Consider the following 17826-nt stretch of genomic DNA (forward strand, 5'->3'; position numbering starts at 1 on the left):
CACGACGTGCAATGCTGTCACCGGCGGATCTGATTGGATAGACTCCCACGTCCTTACGCAGTGTCATCTGTCGTATTGCTCTCTGCCTCTTTTCAAACGAGTCCTCCCAATTAGCCCATCGCTTAACGAGGTCGTTAGCAACCTGGCCTCCTCTTGTAACCAAAAATCGCTTGCACCGCAGCCGTGTTTTTGGGTGGGCTCATCTCCCTGAATGGCAACTATTCACTGGGAGCACACAAACAGGCACGCCGCCCCAAACGCACACACACCCACATAGTCGCTAATTTACATGTTTTTTTTATGGGATCACAAAGGGTTCATTAAAACGTCAAGACAGCTGTTAAGTAGAGAGAGGGAAATATTTTACAGCTCTGCAGAGAGAGAGAGAGAGAGGGAGAGAGGGAGAGGGAGAGAGAGAGAGAGAGAGAGAGAGAGAGAGGGAGAGAGAGAGAGAGAGAGAGAGAGAGAGAGAGAACCAGAAACCAGAAAAAACATGCTTATTTACTTAAGGCCTCTTACAGGTTATCTCCCTCACCTTCTGATTAGCTTTGATGTGAGATGGCCAGGCTAGGGGTGTCAGGTTTGTGTATCTCTCTCTCTGAGCACCTCTCTGTGAAGGATTACTGCAGCGCGTATCCCACACCGCGCCGCTCCACTTCATGTGCAATTGTGTGCTCAGGATGCAGATGTTGTGAACCTCGTGCGTTGGCTGAAACTACTGATGTATATGTTTGTGTTGTCTCCAAGGATGAATATTTCCTGGAGAGAGAGAGTAATATTGCTTCCTTACCACCTACTGGGAGTACGGGGAAATGATGCACCAAATAAGATTGTCAAACTAAATCATCATACTTGGTCTCATGTTGCATTGTCTGTTTCCTTATTTTTCTCCCTTGAATAATTTAGCATTCACGACTTGATATTTATGTTTTGTGTGTGTGTGTGTGTGTGTGCGTGTGTGTGTGTTTGTGTGTGACTGTGTGTAACTGTGTGTGTCTACCTGTTTGGGTGTGAAACTGTGTGTGTCTGTGTGAGTAACTGTGTTTGTTTTTATGTGTCTGTATGAGTAACAATGTGTTTTTTTTTGTGTGTGTGTTTGTGTCCACAGCCTGCGATAGCTGGACAGTTCTCCCCAGGCCGGGTCTCCACAGGGACGCCAACCGGTTTGGCCATTCGGCTGTGGTGAAGAACAGGTGAGTCCCTCTGTGTAGCCAGACCTCGGCTCTACCCGGCAGACACAGTCAGAGACGCAATGCAACGAGTTCAACTTCCTCATTCTTGAAGTTCTCTATAAATACATGGACTTAATATGTATTCCTGTATCATCTCTCTCTCTGCCATCCTGCGGTGCAGTTGCGTCGTTGGGATAGGTGTTGAAACATCTCTAAACACATTTTTTTTGGTTTGTGCTTTTCTGACCTTGAGGCCTCCCTCTCTGTTGTACTTTCTCCTGGTTCTCTCTCAACGCCTCTGTTCTGTTTAGAAGTGCAGGCCATGTGTCATCCAGTTCTTTCCACTGATCCCTGCGTCTAACTTTACAAGTTTTCCTTCTCCTTGTTCTGGCAGTATCCTCCTTTATTCTATCTATAGTGAGGTGCCAAAACAGCTCCCTTGTCTTACCCTCTCCATGATACATGCTGCTCTTTTTTTCAAATCTTTGTGCGTTATGTAAGTTTGTTTCCCTCAGGAAGTCCCGAATCACGTTCTTTTCCAACTTCTTGCACGTTTTGAGTCATTTACAGTGCCCCTATTTAGCATAAAATTTGGGAATAACAAGTGTTGCCCAGCTTGTGAAATTAGTTTTCAAATCCTTCAGAAAGGAGATTGATAGCACAAGGCTTAACAGTGGATCACTGTAAATAAAATCCTGAAAAATAAACACATCGGACCTGCTCGGACCTGCTCCGGATCTGCCCAAGAGGTTTTTCATCTCTGTGCGAGAATCTAGAGTTGATCGAATACACGAATGACCCAAATACTTTTTATGGATTTATTAATATCCGCAGCCATGCCTTACCTTGCCGTTGACTAAACTACTGTTTAAATACAGTAGCACTGGCTTCCTAGTCATAATACTAACTACTACCACTACAACTACAACTAATACTACTAATAATAAAGGATGTCATTGTGTGTATGTATTTTATTTGTATTTGTTTGCATATGTTTGTCTTTATGTATATTTGTTTGCAGTGTCGTCCTATGTGTATGTTTGTGAATAATGCTTTACTGTGTTTAACAATCCTGTTCGGCTTTGTTGTATTTAACAAAGCCTTTTTCCACACCGTGACCAGGGACTACTGTTCTATAGCCTCTTGTGCTCATCCTGTAGTTAGCCAGGGGTCCCTTCTCTCAAAGGAGACCCACTAAACGCCGAGTCTGTGCCCCCAGCTCCGTGTTCATCTTCGGGGGGTTCTCCGGGCTGCTGCTGAACGACGTGCTGGCCTACACCCCCCCGTCCTGCCTGGCGTGGGCCGACCCCGACGCCTGCGCCGCCGCCGGGCCGGGCGTCCGCTGCCACTGGGTCAAAGGTCAATGTGTCCCCTGGGAGCCCCACCTGGCCGCCGACGTGGTGCCCGCCCCCTTCTGCCCCCTGCGCCCGGGTACGTCCCGGGTCACCTTGCTCCATCTGTGCATCTCTGTCTCCCTCCTTCTCTCTCTCCTTTCTCCCTCCATTCAAACGCGCTTTATTGACGCGCAGAATAAACATAAACTTAACATAAACTTAATCACTTCATCAAACTTAATCAATTCAACAGATTCAACAGAAAATATAAACATTTGAGACGTAAAGTATGATAAGGTGAAACAAAGAGAACATATTACAGACCTCTCAGCCTCTCTCTCTGGCTATTCATTTATGCGTCTTTATTCCTCTTGAATACAGTGAGAAAAATCACTCTTAAAAGCGACATTCACGATTGACAGCTAGAAGGCCTCGTTTTTCTGTGAGACTAATAATAGAATCGGCCTCTGAAGTTTGTTTTCGTGCTGAAATTGAGGGTGTAGCGAGAGGTCAGCGCAACAACAATCACCTCATTCTAGAGCAATTAGCACAGGGCTAAAAAAAACACGTCTCCATCTCTCTCACACTCCGACCTTGCACGCTCACACAGCCAGATTGAGAAGTCTTTGGTCGGTTCACAACACACACTCTTTCATCTTCTTCATCTTGGGCATACCTAGGGTAGGTGTACTCACAAGGTTTTCCTGATAAGGAAGTCTGTCTGATGTTTTGAGCTAAAGCACTAGTCGGTCCTTTATATTAATGAAAGCATGGAGTACTTTGTGACATTTAGCTGTTGCTTAGTGGTTTAACCACCGTGTATAATCGCCCATTCCAGTGTGAACGATTCTTTGTGTACGCACTTTCCTGCTTTTTATCCCTGTACTTTTTTTATTATTCTTGTATTTGTGTCTATGCAAGTGGCCATTTTTTTACATCCAAATGTCCATTGATTGAGCTGATGTGTCAGTGAATCATGTCTTCGGATCATTAAATCATCATCATTAAAAAACACATTTCTTAGTCTCCAGAGGTAATATTATAATTTTTTCACAAATCTATTAATCTTGCTTACCTTCAAAGCTCCAAATCCTCCCCAACTTCCAACTTCACCCCGGTTTCTACGACGTTTTGATGACTTAACTGGACGCCTAGCTCTGAAAGGATCTGTCTGGAAAGATAAATGTCCAGTCCAAGCAAGTTTGAACAGAAGCAGACACCTGTCCTCAGAAACCAGCCACGGCAGACACTCGATAATACCACAGGGATTCCTCTATTACTCTGACAATGCAATTGGCCTTCTTTGGTGAATTTGTGCTTAAACGGCACTCTAATGATTAGTGGCGGTATTCGATTTACACAAATGAAATATATTCTCCATTTTTTCTGATGATATTACAAAAAAGCAATGGCAATTTTTTATCAATAGTTTTATTTTCCTGGAGTCCAGACCTAAAGGAACATCTTTTAAAAAAAAGGAATGTGCACTGGGATTCCGTATATGAATGATCACACAGCAGCTTGAACTGTGCAGTGCTGAGGATACATACGGGACAGAGGCTTTGCCATCTCACTGGTTGAGATGAAAAGGATAACTTTTCTGCCCAGCGGGTAACAATGGAGCTTAGCGGTAGTAGTCTTGTCCCCATGATGCTAGCATGTGTTGCTGCTTTCAATGATAACTATCAGCATTGTTACTGTCCTCTTGATTATCAATCTATAGCAGGAGCTCTGGGATTCAGCTCATTGTATCTGCTGCATATATGGGTTTACCTTAATTGCTTTAAGATGCTGTTGGTAAGGTTAGAGTACAATTTATTAGTAATGCTACAGCCATCTGTCAGCGGTTAGTAATATGAGTGATTTAAATGCTCCCTGAGGATATTTGTTCTGGTTGGCCTTGCATCCTTGCTAAGTGTCGAGGAGAAAGACGTCTAACCCTTGCTGATCCTGATGAGGTGCTGGACCCCTTGCACGGTTGACCCCGCTGTCGTTGTGTGAAGGGGGGCAATTATGGGTGAACGTGAGGCCCCTTTTTGTAAAGTGGTTTGAGTAGCCCCCCCCCCTCACCTGGCGGTGTGGATATGTTCCAGACTGGACAATCGCCAAGCCATTGACATCCATTATATTTAGTAGACATCCATTTACATTTAGTTATTTAGTGTTGAGCAGCTCCCATAGCTGTGGTTGGTTTGTCCAACCAGGTAAGCGTATACAAACTGCTCTGGCTAGCTAGTTTTCTCCAATAGTAGAACCAAAAACGAACCAAGGAACAGGTTTTGATTCTGTGTTGACTCTCCACGGCGCGTGATCACAGACTTTTAGACGGAGGTGCACAGGTGGAATACCTTGATCGGGGCTTTGTAAGGCATTCCATTACGGGCATCATGAATTGCACCCCAACAATACACCACAGCCAATTAATACCGTGCACTTTTCTCTTCCAGAGAGCACAGACGAGCAGTGTTTCCGCTTCTCCGACTGTGCCAGCTGCACGGCCAACACGTGGTTATGTCAGTGGTGTGAAGACAGGAAGTGCATGTCTGCCTCCAGCAACTGCACTGTGGTGAGTCCCTCTGGCCACTAGGGGCAGTGTCCACACACCTCTAACACATACACTAACATGTCACTGTGCATGCTTTACCAGATACATAGATCTATTTTCTTAATCAATTCCTTGCTTGGAAGAAGCCTGGAAGCCTGACGAGTGTGGCCACGGTTTGGTCAAAGCAAGACGACGATTTGATCATTACATGTTTTTTTTTTTATGAAAGTAACAATTTTGTAACTTAAAGCTTCCAGATCAATACAATCAATGTTATAACTGTGTACATGTAAAACAAGAGACTAAATGAGCGGTTCTGACCTGAGAAAGAAGCAGCATGCATCATGTTTATGTGCACATCTTGCGTGTGTGTGTGTGTGTGTGTGTGTGTGTGTGTGTGTGTGTGTGTGTGTGTGTGTGTGTGTGTGTGTGTGTGTGTGTGTTTGTGTGTCCAGCTGACTCTAGAGTTGGCGCGGCAGCATGTGGGTGCCCTGGCTCTGGCCCCGCCCCCCTCCATGCTGTCGGAGCATCAGCTGAGCCTGTGGAAGCACGGTGCCCGCAGGAGGGGACATGTGCGTGACCCCGCGCTCCACACACACACACACGACACACACACACCCACGCTCACATTCAGCCCAGCGGCACGATGCAACACATGAGTTACCGTGCAGATGTGTGTAACATGGTTAAGGTTTTATCCTCCAGAATGTTGAACGGTGACAACTAGTTCCAACACACTCACACAGGCACGCACGCACGCACACAGGCACGCACGCATGCACACACTCACTCACTCACACAGGCACGCACGCACGCACACTATTCCTCTTGAAATTAGGAATGCCTGAGCAATGTCCACTTTTCAGAGGTGTTGATTCCCTTGGGGGAAATGTCATCGATCTCCCGGTATATTACACATCATATATCCCGATCAATGACATTAGGGCACTGATACAGAATAAATGACAGAAACAAATCTTAAGATTGTGTGTAAGTGAGTTCATTCCGTTGTCCTCAATATGTATTTACTCAAACTCACAATGTCTTTGTGCCCTGCTGTCATTACATGTTGTATGGATTTTTTAATGACGTTGTGGAAGATTGCAACATAAAGCATTTTATACAGCTGTTAATGTTGCAATCTGACATACTGAAAATAATGTTTGTTTGTTTGTGTGCGTGTGTGCATGTATGCATGTGTGTCTGTATGTGTGTGTGTGTGTGTGTGTGTGTGTGTTTGTGGTCGTCTGTGTGTATTTGTGTGTGTGTGTGTGTGTGTGTGTGTGTGTGTGTGTGTGTGTGTGTGTGTGTGTGTGTGTGTGTGTGTGTGTGTGGTGCACGCAGTCCATTCTAGACACGTCCAGGTGCTCGCAGAAGGAGGAGCAGGAGTGCTCCCGCCTGGCCAACTGCAGGAGCTGCCTGCTGAACCTCAACTGTCAGTGGGACCAGCAGCAGCAAGAGTGCCACGCCCTGCCAGGTAACACGGTACTCACTCACTCACACACTCACACACTCACCCGCTCACTCACTCACACACACAGGCTCACACAGGCTCACACACATTGTTACAAACTAACCACAGGGTAAGTCTGCAACGGTATAATGGTCCTGTTTGACGCTGATATACTGCTGGCAGTCAGAAGACGTGCTCAGTGGGTTTTTCTTTTCCCAGGTCGGCCAAAAGAAAATTTACAGTAATTTATCAAACCTCTTAAAGTAGTCCACTGTGTCATGTTAACAGTGTGCACACAGCCCCTCTCTCTCTCTCTCGCTCTCTCTCTCTTTGTCTCTCTCCTTCTCTCTCTCTCTCTCTCTCTTTGTCTCTCTCTCCTTATCTGGCTTTCCCTCCATAATAAACGTTGCATTTCAACGCTGAACACACACACATGCAGCCATGTCCCCAGGACCACCTCACACACTTTTCTGCCAGCCTCTCACATAAATAGACTGCATATCCGTCACGGCCACACGCATCTCAAATAAACACATCCAAACATGTGTGCTGCAATGCACTGATATGCATTACACGCAGATCCCACCACGTAACATAACATGCACAAAGCCATCCACAAACACACACTTTTAAACCGCAAGTCAGCATAAAAAAAGAAGTAGGCCAATTATAATTGTTTATTTGATGGTATGAAAGTGGCTCCTCGGCTTATAAAGAAAGAGCAGAACGCTTGCTGCGTGTTTCCTCTATTGTGAGGCGAGGCCTCCGCCAGCCGTGCTCCTAGCTTGACTCCACAGCACTAGTTAGCGCACGGAAAGGGAGACTCTCACACCCACAGCTCTCATCCTCGTATGTTTTTCTTCTCTGGTGTTGCACAGCCCCCCCCCCCCCCTCCCCCCCCCCCGCCCCCGCCGCCCAACAGTAGCTAGTAGATGAGCCTCTGCTGTGAATCCGGAGTTCAGTTTAGCTGGCTTCAAGCTGAGTTCGACGCTGTGCCTTCCCCCCCTTCCGACCCACATCAAGCGACTGAAGCCTCGCTCCCTGCCTCCTGTAGCTGCTGGCTGTTGCGTTAGCTGGGTGTACGGGAGCCGAGCGCAGTCTGAGGACCGTCCGCCTGGGCTACATGGTAAAGCCTGACCCGCTGACGGCCCTGTGGGTGACTGCCAGCTCCTAGCTTCTACTGCTGCGTGGCTGGCAACCCAAGCGACTTTGTTGTTGTTGTTTGTTGCTCTGGTTGGAACCGTACAGATCAAGTGAACAGCCGCGGCTCTTCAAGACGCTGTTTGGAGGCGGACTCGCAGCGGGAGTTCTGCTTCGGGACGATGTGCACTGAGGAGAATCGGGAGCCTTCGCAACTTTCTTTCTTTATCCTCTCGGAGCGTTAATGCAATGTTTCACCTTATGTGGATATAAATATATTAAGTATATTAAGATATAAATATGCAGTACGCCACCTCAGGGCGCCACTGTTCTACTGGTGCACTTTTCCCACTCACTCTTCATTGGGTGGCACCCCTTTAAGGTCAATCATTTGAAAAGATTCCCTCACTTTAAATAAGTAAATAAGTAAACATGTTTTTATTGCATAGGGGGTCTTTTTCTATTTTTACCGCCGGCGCCTCAACATCTTTCCTCAGGAACCAACTCTTTGCCCTCCTCCTCTTCCAATATCAATAAGCTCGAACACCTGATAATAACTGCTGCTCATTGGGTCACATAGTCCGATTCCAATTTTCTTTCTTTTCTGGTGATCCTTCATCCAGAACAGTGTATTTATCCACATGCTCTTAAATAGCACTAGTGCCGCGGTGCAATTGTATTGAAACTTTGCACAATGTACAAACCACCTTTTTAGTTTTATGATCAAAGCAGTTTGTCTTTTGGGGACTTAAGTGGGTCAAGTTTCAACCCATGCAGCTGCGCTATGACTCCCGCTCCGTGGCTCGTCTGGTGTGCGACCCGCTTTGCACTGAAGCCCTGCCCTGACGGAGTCGGACTCAGACCAGGAGTGGACCCCAAAGACACGGATAACCTCCACATGTCGTCCACATGATAGATGGTCGCAAATCGGACCACTTTGGTCGAAGTCTGGAGCCCTGCATATACTTTCAAGAACTAAAACATGACATTATTATGGATTTCCTCCTTTCAAATGCAATGAAGTGACTCTTATTTACAGTTAAACAGAATGGAGGCCGTACAAGGTGCAGGTTGATATTCATCCGAGGCGTTGGAGACATCACTACATCCAGATCACGGTGCTTTGGCCTGTTCTCTAGACACCGTGTTATGTGCAATCATGCTTAATGGTCCGGCGTGTTTATCTCTGCAGCCAGACAAAGACTGCTCCCTAATCCAACTGTTTATCCTCGTTCAACTCTCTCTCCGTCCCCGTGGGCCATTCTTCTGCTACACCTTTTCTTCCCTCCAATTCACTCTATTCGCTCAGACCCACTTCACTGTGTGTAACTTGTGTAGCGAGAGAGAGTGAGAGAGTAAAAGCGAGTTTTCTTTCCACCGTGATGAAGAGGCTGCTTATTGAAGCCATTATACAGACGACGGCTCCCAGGGTCTAGAGTAAACAACGTCACAGCAGGCGGATTGGCCAAGCCTTCCTTTCATCCTGACTATGTAAAGGGCCTCTCCTTTAGCCTCCAATGAAGGGCCTCCAATGTGGTCCTAAAGAATGAGACTACTCCGCGTAATTGTCTCTTGTTTATCTATGTATGTATTTGTACTCTTTCTGCCAGTATCAGTCAGGGCACAGAATGAGGCCCACTCCTCACACCTGGCTCTCATTTCACAGTACAGTTTTATAATATTGACCCATCTGTGAAATATTCCTTTGGATACACAATAACAAGCCAAAGTATCATGGCCATCTTCTGAATTGGATCAATTCAGTTATTATCCTAGGAGGGATGGAAGTCTGTGGGAATGGGATTTCCAGTCTTGATCGTCTGCTGTGTACAGGCCTCGCCAGATCCTGGACCTCAATTTTCTCCCTGTCCATGTGCAGGTCAGCTCTGCGGGGAGGACTGGCAGCACATCGGGGAGGTCTGTCTGCGGATCAACTCAAGCAGGGAGAGCTACGACAATGCCCAGCACTACTGTAAGAACTTGGGTGGAAACATTGCCTCTCTGATCACAGAGAAACAGGTGGACTTTGTCCTGGAGGAGCTGCACAAATATCATCTACAGGGCAAGGTAGGGGCCAGTCACGCACACACGCACCCACACACGCACACACACACACACACACGCACACACACACATGGTCTCTTTTTTTATTTTCATATTGCATTTCATCCCATAGTTGCATGGTTGCATTTACACATTACATTCTGTTGGTGGATTTAGTGACTTGTGTCTCTGACTGCATCAGCTCCTACAGAAAGGCTTCTTTAAAACACACCATGCCTTAGAGTTTGAGTGGTGCAAAACACTCATCGATATGTTGCCTTCCTTTTGAAAAGTTTATCAATTCCTAATTGGTTGTTTTTTCTTTATGAAATTATGAAATATGAAAAGGCTTATTAATTTGTTAATATACAGCCTGACACGGCAGTCTTAGACAGGTCTTAAGGGAAATATTGAATTCATCAGAGCTTGGTCTTTGCATTTCTCGGCACAAGCCAGATAAAATGAATCCCAGACAGCCGTGGTCCAGTCTCCAGCCGTGTGAGTAACGGGGGCCCGCAGAGACCAGGGGGCCGTGGATTTGACGCCTGAGAGCCAAGTACGTCAGGAGTTTACAAAAATGTCTCAATCAATTAACACGGCTGGATAGTTTGGGGTCTTTCGGTTTACTCTTGATTTATTTGACTAGTTTGGAATGCAACACACACACACACACACACTCGCAAACACGCACACACACACACACATTGCGTCTGACTGCATGCAATGCAATCAGTATTAGGAGCCAATATTTTACTCCATTCAATTGAACGATTGTTGAATTTCTATCTCTCTCCATCCCACCCTATCACGTTGTGTCTGGTCGAGGAAGTGTAGGGGTGCCAGTCTGTTATGAAATTTGATACTGCAATGAAGCTTTTGCATTGTCATTCCAACCTGAGAAGCCTTCAGGGAATGAAAATCTCTGCGCACACACACACACACACACACACACACACACACACACACACACACACACACACACACACACACACACAGATGATCACACACACACACACACACACACACACACACACACACACACACACACACACACACACACACACACACACACACATATGCATACACACACAGACACACACACTCTCACACCACTCATGCCTCGGTGTGTGTGTGTGTGTGTGTGTGTGCGTGTGTGTGCGTGCGTCTGCCCCCCCTGCAGACGCTGTCCCCCTGGGTGGGCCTACGGAAGATCAACGTGTCGTACTGGGGCTGGGAGGACTCCTCCGCCTTCGCCAACACCAGCCTGCGCTGGCTCCCCGGGGAGCCCAGCGACTCAGGCTTCTGCGCCTCCCTGGAGCGGGCGCACGCCGCCGGCCTCAAGGCCAACCCCTGCACCGCGCCCACCGACGGCCTGATCTGCGAGAAGCCCGCCCGTGAGTCTGTGTGTGTGTCTGTGTGTGTGTGTGTGTGTGTGTGTGTGGCGGGAATTCACGCTCCTGCAAACGCAGTGAACCTCTAAGAAATGCCGTTTGACTCCAGATCTTGTATGATCCCATGGCAATATAAACAAGGGTAAAGTGGAACCGTCGAGCCTGATTAATGTCTCAATTAATGTTGAGGAAAACCACGGTCTGCAGAATCTCCCCCCGTTTTCATCTCGAAATCCTGGAAAAGTTGGAGCGTTGATGTCATTGGTCCGATTTGCATAACCCAGACCTTTTTGAATTTACTTAGTTTTTGTTTGCACAACCCCATAATGTCACGTACATGTTTTTATTCTCTCTCTCTCTCTCTCTCTCTCTCTCTCTCTCTCTCCCCCCGCCCCCCCCAGTGAGTGCCCAGAGCCTGAGGTCGCGGTCCTGCAGGACTCCGTGCGCGCGGCGCTCCAGCTGTGCTAATTGCACCAGCCAGGGCATGGAGTGCATGTGGTGCAGCAGCACGCAGCGCTGCGTGGACTCTAGCGCCTACGTCGTGTCCTTCCCCTATGGACAGTGTCTGGAGTGGCAGACCCAGGACTGCGCAGGTGAGGCTCGGAGATGTTGCTTCAGAAACAGTGGAACACAGATCCACTCATGACTCAACTCTGATGACCAAAGCATTACCCCCCAAACTAAGCAGAGGGCACAACATGGCCACGCAAACGATACATTTAAGATAGAGGGGAAAGGGGAACTTAAGTCAAGGGGACTGGATAACAATGCAACACTCTCTGTGTTTACAAGACCGGCATGCCCTCTGTTGGGCTCCATAGCACCCCTTTATGAGGCTTACAAGTCTAGTATAGGCAGTCAGTTCCATGCCTAAATCCCTTCATATCAAGTACATATCACAAGCCTGTTTTAATATATATGAAACTAGTAGTTTTGTAGTTTAGTGGGCTGTTTACTTGATGTATTAAACACTGCATTTGATCATATAGGGTGTTTTATACCTATACCTGTAATTTCTTGCATGGGACCAAGTCTTTTCTTATCTTATAATAGGGGGGTAGCTTGGGTCAGGGGGTATTTGTATAGTTAAGGGCAATACAAATACAATTGAATTGAATATAAAGTTGCTTAAAGATTTTCCCAATCAGCCTGGTGGCTATTTGTGCTGGCTTTGTGCGTTGACAACCCTGTCCTGTTGTGCTAATTGTTGCGTTACAGAGCAGTCCGAGTAGCCTCTGCCCAGTGGGCCTGACAACTTTCATACACTACCCACTGGTTTAAAAGACATCATTAGCTTGCATCAGTGACTATACAATCAGTAAAACGTACTAGAAAGTGCACAGCTTTGAAGGGTGGTTTTATTCAAGCGATTGTATTCAGCCTAGTTTAATCAAGACCAATAGAGCTGGACCTCTGCCATCGGTCATCTGGAGAAGCCATGTGGACAGAATGAGATCCAGGATCGGTCATTGATTTAGTACTTACAGTAACATTTGGGAAATGATTTTCAAAGAACAATGATGATTCATAGAATAATGATAATTCTGCAGGACAAAGATTGCCTTACTGGACAGCACATTTCTGGTTAATAATTAACCTCAGGTTGTACAAGAAACTGTAAAATGAGTTCATATTTAAAAAAACAAATATTCATCGCACATAAGAAAGTTATTGATGAATACCATTGCATACATGTTGAGGCTTTGATCCATCCAAAATGGATGACATAAAACACAATTTAATTTATGTTTAATCAAAAGTCCCAATCCATCCAAGTGGAGTTCACATCAAACAGGGTTGGGGACATGAGCCTTCTGCAGAGGCAGGTCAGTGAAAGGTCCAGTTAGGGGGTTCTCAGCGTGTGCCAGGTAGATAGTACACACACCTAAAGCTAAACACATAGGTGAACGCAATCACAGCATTGACAAGGGCTCCATTTGAGCTCCCCTCAAGTCACTTTTTGTTTGCAACCAATCACCATGAAATAGCACTTGAATCTGTCCAAACACACTTAGCCCACACTCACTAAATGTAGTGGGGAAGTCTGCATGTTGGCGACTGTGTTTGTGAAGCAGGTGACATTAGTGAAGGCAACACTATGTGTCTACTGTGTAATTAGATGACAAACTCTTGTGAGTGGAGTTAACTGAGTAGCCAATGCTCGCTGGCAGAAGAGGCCCCACAGTCCGAGAGCTGAAAAAGAACCGAGTCCCAGAGTATTCCGGGAGAGTAAACGAGCGCTCTGAAGATTCCTAAAAACCAAAATAATTGTGGCACCAAATCAAAAGAGCTGTGTGTATTGCCAAACATGCAGAATGGCAGGACACAGTAACACAAGTGAGACAGACCTTTTGGATTTCCAATCTGCTACTGTCTTAGCATCATAGTACGTTTTTCTCCTTAAACTATGTATAGCTTGGATATGTCAAGGATACAGGAAAGAGCTGGCCGATTGAAGATTCATTTTGTCTTCCTGTGTATATTTTGGACAGGATATGGCTGCGTCCCATCATTCCTGTTGGTAGGAGGTTTTTCCACCTCATCGGCCCCCTGTTGTGACTCTACTTGCTATTCAGTCTAGCCCTAATGTTTGTCACATTGGAGTTTGTTTTTGGTCCATGAACTTTGCATTAAAATTGAGCAGACTTGCTGTATTCTCCCCACGCCTGACCTAACTAGCAACCTGCACATTGCTTTTCAAACACTTCTATACAACCCATTGGACGTGATACGTTAAACATCGGACAGACCTGATCTTCTCTGCGTACAGAATGTAAAGATACACACTTGATATGATTGTATAATTATATCATCTATTATATTTATGATATTTTTATATTACGTCATGCTCTCTGAGTTGAATTTTTTCGAAACGCTCCTGCTATTTAACAAATGGCAAACGTTTGCATCTTGTCGCAAAACATTCTATAGCATCCTCCTTGCTTGAAGACATTCTTTTTGATTTGCTAATTGTTATTCCATGTATGTGCCAATTGCCTGTGAGTGCAGACGGCTTCTCAGCCTATTGGTGCCGTTCCAAGATTGTTTTTCTCTCTTTCCTGTTCTTACCTTCGGCGCTTACTTAATAGAAGCCATACTCTGATCCTTCTGTTGTGTTATTTATAGCGTAGATTTTGGAAGCTCAATATGTGTAGGAGGCCATCATTGTATTTCATCTTGTGTTTCTCAAACTTCGACACACAAGGTACGATGTGAGGATATGTAAGAATGTGCTGGCGCTGGGTGTTGCTCAGAAAGGTTTCTTCTACTCGGTTAGCCTTTGTATTACTTTGCCAGGTTCACTTTGCGGTTTGAACATTAATCGTGGGGGTGTTTTGGAAACAAAAACAACTTTGGCATGCACTTTAGGCTGTGGCTGATACTCACCGATACATCGGGTCTGGTATGTCTGATGAAAAGCGGGGATCCGCAGCCTGGATCGGTGCCCTAGTGGAGACTGTTTTAAATATATTCTTCTACTGCCCCCAGTTCTAAGGTTCAGCATGCAACACACTTTTGAACTAATTAAGACTTGAATGTGAAACCAAACTTTAGCTATGCCATTCCTGCTACTCTCTCCTGTACTCTCTCCTGCTGCACAAAATAGGAAGACACCTTTCCTTTTGTTATCAGCAGCATTTTACCAGGGAGTATTTTACATATGTTTGTGAAAATGAGATTCAATCACATATCTGAGGGTTTGCGTTCGAGTTTTGCCACGGATGAGAAAAAGTTTGTCGCATAAACGACAATTGAATCAGAGGCAGAATTGCTTTGGATTTATCCACTTGTCAAGAATTTTCAGTGTTTCTGATCAGAAACCATTGGCTACCTGATACTCTGAAATGGGCAGCCAGTGAGTCATATCTACAAGCTATAATTTGTTCACTTGTGAGAATGCCATAGCCATCCATCAGCTATAAGTGTGTGAAATGCACTGTGAAAAGTTCTGCTCTGTGAGGATATCTGTGCTGTGAGGATATCTGTGCTGTGTGGATCTGTTCTACAACAGCCATGAGACCAGTCCATCTTGCCTGTCTATCACATGGCATGCACAGGGCATAGATCTCTGAAGAATAAGTCCCGCCTCCGGCTCCCGGTTCCCTCGGTCAAATGTCAACATGGTGTTTTTGAATGATCGTACATAACGATCATTCAAAAACACCATGTTGACATTTGACCGAGGGAACAGTTTTTTCACGTTTTGAACCGTGTAGTTCAAAATGTGAAGCAGCTTTTACTTCTTCGTCACCTACAGAGTTTGTTATGTACGATCATTCAAGAACTCTACAGAGGCAGGACTTATTCTTCAGAGGTCTATTGTCAACACTCCACCACTGGTTGTTGAATGCAACACTTCTCATTGGCCACCACAGGTGCATAAATACAGCACCTGTTCTATTCTGTGTTTAAACTTCTCATTCATTACATTTAATTCAAAGAACATTTATAAGTCAGTGAAAAAACACATACATGAGCGCCAGGATGCCAGGAATACAGGACTGTTACGGCCTGGGTAAGCTGTGGATCCAAGTACGGAAAGAAGAGGCAGCAGGCAGCGATGAGTTTTTAAAAACAAAATAATTTAATTACTAAAGTGAGTGCAAATGCAGTACAAAAAAGACAGACTTTCCGCAAGAAAATAAAGGTGAGAACTTCTCCAAAATACTATTTTTATTACTAGTCGCAACTAGGGAACCATGTTCTGGCAAACAGGACAAACATTTGTGAAGTGTAGTGTCCAAATGTCACTACACTCAGTTGCTCGATCATTGTTGACACTACATTTCGTCAATAGGCTGCTTTCTAATTCATCAGGCAACTTTCCAGCAACGGTACTTATTCTCTGCGTCGTGGATGAAATGTGAAATCAGCTTTGACCTCATGACATGTTTTCCACTCCTATGGGAAATCTAGGCCTAGAAAGACGTCTGCTGCTGGTCCAGCCTTCAAGCTCTGTTGTGTAATGGGGGACGTGTCCAGCTGAACCTTCGTGTAGAACGAGACAGGGGAGCTAAGCTAAGCACACAAGCTACCTCTCTTCTCCCCCTCCTTTTGTTATCACTTTCTCTCTCACTTTCTGTCTTGGCCCTTTTTGTATCTCGACACTTCCCAAAATGTAATCCATGCACGGCACTCTGCACATGGTTGTTATTCGGTCCGATGGAGTCCGTTTTAGCGTTTGAGTTTGTTTTCATTTGCAATTTGTTTTGTTTTCCACATTCAGAGTTCAAGTTTGCAAATGCTTTATTCAACAATGAAATGCTGTGTAATCTACAAGTCGATGTTGCTCACTTTGAGAACTATAGTTTCAATTGCTGTTTAATCTGGGGACATCTACTAGATTGGTTTTCAAGTGTACGACTCCACTGCAATGCCATGGAAACAGCCTTGAAGTGAACAGCAGATTCAGAAATAAGGCCAAAGCAGGGTTTCATATTTTGAGGAGTGGAGAGTATTGGAAACGAAGAGAAAGAGAAAAGGTTTGAGGTGATAAAGACAGGCAAAATAAACAGAGCATATAACTGATGAATAAATAATTGATCACGCACAACCACGCACGCACACACACACACACACACACACACACACACGCACACACACACACACACACACACACACACACACACACACACACACACACACACACACACACACACACACACACACACACACACACACACACACACACTTTTGGATCACAACTAGCTAGCGGGGATAGAGAGAATGAAAGCTAGCTCGCACATTCAACAAGCCAGTGGAATGGAAATGAGTTTCAAAAGAGAAACTACTTCTGGTAAAAAACAAATGCTCAACCGACCAGGAGGCCACATTTACTACTCTTCCACAGCTGGAAGAAACAACCAAAAAAAACCCTGTCCTTACTTGAGGGTGTTTGCACTGTTGGCTGTATGCCACACCATGTCCTTCCATGTCCCTCTCTTTAAATTACGCTTTAGACTCCAACATCTTTAGACATTGAGAGAATTGATGGTGTGAAGCATGGAGCAAAATACGCTCAGGAAAATAATAACAATACTGTTCCTTAAGCTTGCATGACTCCATTCTAAAGGGATCATTTTCCGAACCATAAGCTTCTGTATTTTGTATTAACTTTAATAAGAAGCAAATACCATGTTATAAAAAAAACTAAAAACATTATTGATTTGAACCAGTAAATTCATTTTGAATGTCAGTCTCCCAAAGCTTGGGGGATGTGTCAAAGGCTAACAGCATACATACCTCACATGGTGTTGAATGTGTTATTTATTAGAATAACCATAGAAATTTGGACTCAAATTGTTATTATCTGAACAATAACCACATGAACAGCTTCATGCCCTACACCAGTAACCAGAGTGAACAGGTCTATGAGACCTTTTAGAAAGCAGGTTTGGTGATTACTGAACCTGAACCAGATTTGAGTTGGCGCAATTACGATTCGGAGGGATTTTTTGCATAGCAAACAGATATTTAAATTCACTCACGCTTTGGGTTGAGTTCAAACACATACTGCTATCAGGATTGTGATGGATATGATCATATCCACCACCTGCATTTCATATGATGAATGATATGATCCCCTTTTGAAATGTAGATGGTGTTGCAACCAATGGCTCATTTAATGTATAATAATCTTTAAAAAATAAAAAATAAAAAAAAAATTCAGATATATTTGGAACAGCAGGTGAAAGTTCATCCTTTGTTTGTTTCTGACCCTGATGAATATGTAAGAAAGCATTTCCTG

The 17826-nt window shown here is 45.0% G+C and overlaps 1 protein-coding gene across 1 annotated transcript in view; it reads left to right on the forward strand.

Annotated features, from left to right (window-relative positions):
* Window positions 1–17826, forward strand: part of atrnl1a (attractin-like 1a) — a gene marked incomplete at its 5' end in the record, with an annotated part of 199533 nt that overhangs the window by 56155 nt on the left and 125552 nt on the right. Inside the window, 8 exon segments of the mRNA XM_084470861.1 lie at window positions 1109–1193; window positions 2392–2603; window positions 4954–5072; window positions 5507–5623; window positions 6396–6528; window positions 9524–9711; window positions 10868–11081; window positions 11480–11671. Coding sequence (XP_084326987.1) covers window positions 1109–1193; window positions 2392–2603; window positions 4954–5072; window positions 5507–5623; window positions 6396–6528; window positions 9524–9711; window positions 10868–11081; window positions 11480–11671 — 1260 coding nt within the window.

The sequence above is a fragment of the Micromesistius poutassou genome, assembly GCF_964030765.1.
Source record: "Micromesistius poutassou genome assembly, chromosome: 7".
In the NCBI taxonomy this organism is placed as follows: Eukaryota; Metazoa; Chordata; class Actinopteri; order Gadiformes; family Gadidae; genus Micromesistius; species Micromesistius poutassou.